The following is a 5,945-nucleotide window of genomic DNA, read 5'->3' on the forward strand; positions in this document are numbered from 1 at the left end:
ATAACGAATTGAGGGTAGCATGGATACCAAAGGGAAAAAATAAACTTTTCTTAGGTACCTTGTTATTGGCCCTTTTACCTAGTTTTTTAAAAATAAATGTCCTGCACACATGCTGCGTAAGCTTGTAACCCTTTTATATGACGTAATGATGTCAGATCGAAAATCCTAACACTAGGCTATTTCCCCCACCCCTTAACCCTCTTACCTTGTTGAAGTAGTGGATTTGTAAGATCCAAGGACAAACTAGCTCACTTAGTGGTAAATTCCTTTATAAGCCTTTCCATACTTTAAGAAGGGTAATATTAATTATTATGAGTTTTGGCTTTTCAATTACCTACTTATACTTGTATGAAAGAGACATACATGTTTTGGCATTACTACTTTAGGAGTGATAAGAGGTGCATTGAGAAAAGGCAAAACATCTTAACAACATTAGGGAGAGATTTAGCATTATCGTTAAGGGATGGTAAAGGAGAGCTCAAGAAGAACGGTGAGAACTTTGTGAGAGTATCATGTAGTGAAAAGTGTCAATGAGGATGTGACATAAGGTTGATTATGGAAAACAAAGCACTTTTTTTAAGAATAACTAAGAAAAATATCATATTCCAAGGTGCCAACAATAAATTAGAAAAATATCGTATTCCAAGGTGCCAACAATAAATAAATAAGTGTCAAAGAGGATGCAACATAACGTTGATTATGGAAAGCAAAGCACTTTTTTTTAGAATAAATAAGAAAAATATCATATTCCAAGGTGCCAACAATAAATAAATAAGTGTCAAAGAGGATGCAACATAACGTTGATTATGGAAAGCAAAGCACTTTTTTAAGAATAAATACGAAAAATAGCATATTCCAAGGTGTCAACATTAAAACACTAGAGGGCATAATATATATAATAATATCTCATTAAAAAAGGGTTTGTAATTAAGAGAACCTTTTCTACCCTGTGGTGAAGATTGTCGTTTAACTCTTCCACTTTTAAAAATAAAAAATAAAAAAAGAGTACGGTTAAGCTCTTCCACACCCGTGACCCACTAATCTACAATCCTCTTATTTACACATTTCAATCTCCGTTGTTTGTTTAAACTTTATCTTTATGGGGGAGGTCCATCATCCATGTTCCAACTTCCATGTGATGTGAAGTACTTTAAAGTTTGTGTCAGAGTCATTGGGATAAGTACGGTGTCAACTTTTCCTTGAGAAAGGTGTGTGCTATCTCTTTATTTACACTAGCCACCTCTCTAGACTCTCAAGTCACTTCTATGAAGCCCATGTTTTACATGTGATGTGAAGCACTTTACATAAGTGATTGCATGGTGTATGTATGGAGTCAATTTGACACTCACCCAAATGGTAAATTTTTTTAAATATTAAGATATTTATAACTAAAACCTCTCAAAATCTAGAAAGTATGAGACATTGAACTATATAATTTTGTAAATATTTAAGAGATGCAAAATATAGAATTGAGTCAACATGTGCCTTTGACGTCGTTTCATTATGCCTGATTAAATGGGGCCAAAAGCTCATGCGATAACTATGTATGGAAGCTAAGGTAAAACAAGATTTTGATCAAAGCAGGAAATCCTTCAAGTTTCTGCTTTTTTCAGACACCTTCTTTATCTCCCACATCATAAGGGGAGTACAATAATAGAGGACTCTCTCTCTCCCTCTCTCTCTCTCTCTCTCTCTCTCTCTCTCTCTCTCTCTACAGAGAAGTTCACCTCTTCATGGTGATCGATGTGTATCTTGTGTGTGCACACAAGATGGTATGTAAGGCACAAGAAGAGGGGGGGGGATGTTTGTAAGGGAGCAATTGCATATGCTGTCTAAGAGAAATCATTGGCAAACAAGGTGGAGAAGGCATGGAGGTGGCCGAGCGAGCAAGGAGGGAGAGACAATAGCAACATGAGGTGTGAATAGGCATGGGGACGAGCCAAGGTTACGTACCTTAGTGTCCTTAGATTGATTCAGGCCACTGAATAAATAGGAAATGTAGAGTTTTTTTACAAAATGTGAGTGTGTTAGTACTGAAATTATGTGCTCTTTTGATAGAATTGAACCAACAACCTCTTCTATCGATTGTGGGCTTGGTGCGAGCTAGTGGCCATGGTTTGTTGAATGCGCGTGTGGCTCGCAAATGGCAATTGGTGGTCTACATGAGAATAGCCCCTATGGACTTTGACCCATGCCAATGGCCGTGCTCTGCTATGCTATCACACATATACATACATGTACACACTTTTTCTCTTGTCTTTTATACATACATACATACATAAAAGCCAGGACATTTTATACATACATAAAAGCCAGGTCTCGTCGATCATTACGAGGCTTCTTTTGGAGGGAATACTTGCTACACTCTCGCCTGCATAACTAGACGCCATGGACCCTGCATACAGAGGCTATGGAGGCTATGGATCCGAAGAGAAAGAGGAGCATCACCACCACCACCACCACTTCCACAGGCCACCCTCTCCTCCACAAGAAGAATACGTTGGTGAAGGAGAAGGGTGCCCTCCTGGTTTCCCCCACTTCGCTCACCATCGCCCAGAGTTCCCACACCTCTATAAGGCCCCGGATGCATATGCACCTCCCGACCCATACGCCCATGCCGCACATCCTCACCCATACACCCCTGCCCCTGCAGACCCATACACCCATCCTCATTCAGGCCCATACACCCATCCAGAGCCATACCCATCCCATCTCAAAGAGCCTTCAGTGAGCGCACACCCATCTGCAACGCCTGCAGCCCATGAGCTCCCACAGGGCCAGATGGTGAGGGTCTTCTGCAAGGGCAATACTGCTTTCAACCTCGCAGTGGAGCACGATGGAGTTGTCATGGCGCCAGCAAAGGCCGAGGATGAGGCACAGGTAGAATTCTGCACCTTATGTCTTCTTGGCCATGGAAATATCTAATTTTGGGATGACTGGATGCAGCAATGGATTAAGGATGCCTCTTATGGCATGCGCGTGAAGGATAATTATGGGCACCCTGCATTCAGCTTGGTGAACAAGAAAACACGGAAGGTGCTCAAACATGCCAAGGCAAAGGGGCAGCAGGTGGGCAATTTTCCATGCTGTAGTCCATATGAACCTGCTGGTCCTCCACATAGTGGCATAATAGTCTGTTTAGGAGATGTTTGTTTTATGGTCCCATGTATGCTTTTGGCAGGTTCTTTTGATGAATTACCGGCCCGACATCAAAGATGATGACATTCTCTGGTCCGAGAGCCAGGACTTTGGGGAGGGCTTCAAGACTGTTCGCTCTGCCAGCGATACTCTTCTTAATTTAACTGTTTTTGAAGGGAATAAGAAGATAAGGAATGGTTCCGCCTTGGTGCTCGATACATGGCATAAGGGAGACCATCAGCTATGGAAGCTCTTCCCTCTCTGGTAAATGTCCTTGATCATCAGCTATGGAGAGAGAGAGAGAGAGAGAGAGAGAGAGAGAGAGAGATTTTCGAGGCGGGCCTTTTTCATTTTATTTTGTCTTCCTATTTGAAATCTTGCATATTGCTATAATGCTATTACAAATCAAAGGCAGGCCTATGGAGAACCCTGCTCTTGTTGATTTAGAGGCATCTTTATGCTTGGATACATGCGTGCATGTGTATGTATGAGTGTGTGCGCACGTGCACTAATCCCTTTCCCTTGTTATTTTGCAGAACCTTATACAAAACTACTGCACTTTGTGCATCTAGGTCAGACGTTGCAAAATTAAGAGGAGAATTATTACTTCACATGTTTTGCATGAGGAACGGGTCTTTAAACATGTTAAACCAACTACTGTCTTTATATACAATGAATTGTTATTGGCTGAAAGTGCTTTCTTAACGTTATGTTTAGCATTATGTATGGCTGAAAGGCAGGTACAGATTTTTGCAAACTACTAAGCATATACTCTTCATGTTGTCTAGATGATCTAACTTGTATCCTTGTAAAAACTCTGTTGGTTTTTACTTGTTTGATGAGCTTCTGCCAGTTACAAAATGCCGTGCAACCCCCCCACCTCCCCTTCTTACACTTTTGTGTGCCCAAAGCATTTTCTATATGAAAGGTAAGTGTATTTTACAGTAGTCAGGCACGGCATAAGTATGTGAGTTGTAAAAAGTATCTTGAGTCTTGGTGTTTCATGATTGTATGTTATCATTATTTCGTAGTGGCAGGTGCGACAAGTTTATAGATCTTTTACCCAACATGTAGCTGCATTTAGTATCCTTGTCTTCTAAAGGTAGTCAAAGGCTTCTCTTTTTGATCCAAGTAATGAGTCCAAAGGTGTACACTCACTTATTGGAGTGAATGGTTGTATTGGTGTCTTGTATGTTTAGGCTTTAACTTATACCACGTCATGCACAATTATACCTTGATGGCAATTGCTTGGTTGCTGATTGTAGATACCAGAACATTTGTCAATTTAGGTGATGTAACTATATTCCATTTTTCTGTTTGGCTTCTTGTTTCTGTAATTTTAGGCTATCATTGTAAATGCTGGTTGAGAAAATGCCCGTCAGTCTTTTTCACATTTCATATAAATTGAAAAATTTGTTATGCAAGTCACTAGGGCTTGGACAAAGTTGTTTAATATTTCTTAGTAAATAAGGTCTAGATTAGAATATCTTAGGGGGTTTTTTCCATCCATGGGATGCGAGTTTGAATATAGAGTTGCCCCTACTCTGTGAAGGGCGCCATAAACAGTGTGTTGGGTAAAATCAGATTTTACCCAACACACGAAAGTGGTTATGTTCCTCGCAGCGTACACGTTGGGATTGTAAGCCTCTTGAATTCAAATACTTTGGCAGAGAGGGTGGCTCTTATAAGCTTGCATTTGTAGCACTTGCAGACTAGGGGGGTAGGTTTTGAACCTAGGTGGATCATTTCCTATTTGGAGAGAGAGAGAGAGAGAGTATCTAACAACATAGCTACATTAGTGGACCATGTATAATCCATATATGATGGCAGAAAATGAAGGGAATGATACTAGGATCACATATGATGGTATCAAAGTGAAGGGAATTTTAGAGGGAGAGGGGAAAGAAAATTTACTAACGTTTGTAGAAGACCTAAATGACCTAAGAGACACAATAGATGTCATAGAGACCACTCCGATCTTGAGACAAATGTGGTGTCTGACAAAAGAACAAAAACTACTAGTAATTTATTTATCAATGTGAGTGAGAATCCTATTTCAAGGAGTTTGCCTTTAACAACGCGTGGAGACAGATCAGACCCTCCCTCCCACACTCCCTGCCCTCTTCCCTCTTCTTATCATCTGCAGAAATTAAATAAAAACTGCCATCTCAACTAAAGTGGAAGCCCTTGCTACCAAGTTTATCAATGAAATCTATTCACACATCTACATAGGGCCCGAAGAGGGATGAGGGGGAGAAGACAACCATGCTATATCCCAATCATTTTCCATGCTAGCCATGAATATCCCTACTTTGAGTGTATACACGAGAGCCAATGCATGCACAAAGTAGGGATTTTCATAATCACACTAGTAAACTACATGAGTAGGCCATAATCATAGGTTACTCATGTAGTTACTAGTAGTGTGATTATGGCCCAAATGACCTCATCTGTCACCCTTAAGTGTCTCAAGCAACTAACCAATTTGGCTCATGGGAACATGTCGAGTCTTCTGTGGGGAGAGAGAGAGAGAGAGAGAGAGAGAGAGAGAGAAAATGTGTAAATAGGAAAAAATGGAAATGAATGCTATAAATCCCAAAAATGCCTAGAGGCTAAAGAGTGTGCCACTAGTGTGACACCATCTGGAGATGACACCTATCCAACACCTCCTCTTCAGGTCTAGATGGGAGGACCAACGCCAACGCGCTGAAGAAGAAATCCAAGGTAGGTCGAGGAAGAGGCTAAGTAAACAAATTAGCAACATTATCTTTGGTAGGACAATACTCAAGCTGAATGCGACCTTCAGA

General features: G+C 40.7%; 1 protein-coding gene across 2 annotated transcripts; it reads left to right on the forward strand.

Annotated features, from left to right (window-relative positions):
• The first annotated feature begins 2,340 nt into the window (after positions 1–2,340).
• LOC147634923 (ricin B-like lectin R40G3) lies at positions 2,341–3,831 on the forward strand. Of its 2 annotated transcripts, XM_086804188.1 has the most exons (4): positions 2,341–2,880; positions 2,947–3,069; positions 3,182–3,402; positions 3,675–3,831. In XM_086804188.1, coding segments are annotated over exons 1-4 (837 nt in total). In that variant the 5' UTR covers positions 2,341–2,388; the 3' UTR covers positions 3,676–3,831. The 2 variants fall into 2 exon arrangements, with proteins under 2 accessions (XP_086660314.1, XP_086660313.1); XM_086804187.1 differs by lacking the exon at positions 3,675–3,831 and having other exon boundaries at positions 3,182–3,406.
• The last annotated feature ends 2,114 nt before the right edge of the window (positions 3,832–5,945 follow it).

This window comes from Cibotium barometz, chromosome 10, assembly GCF_041138505.1.
Source record: "Cibotium barometz isolate CiBa-2024 chromosome 10, ASM4113850v1, whole genome shotgun sequence".
NCBI classification, from domain to species: domain Eukaryota; kingdom Viridiplantae; phylum Streptophyta; class Polypodiopsida; order Cyatheales; family Cibotiaceae; genus Cibotium; species Cibotium barometz.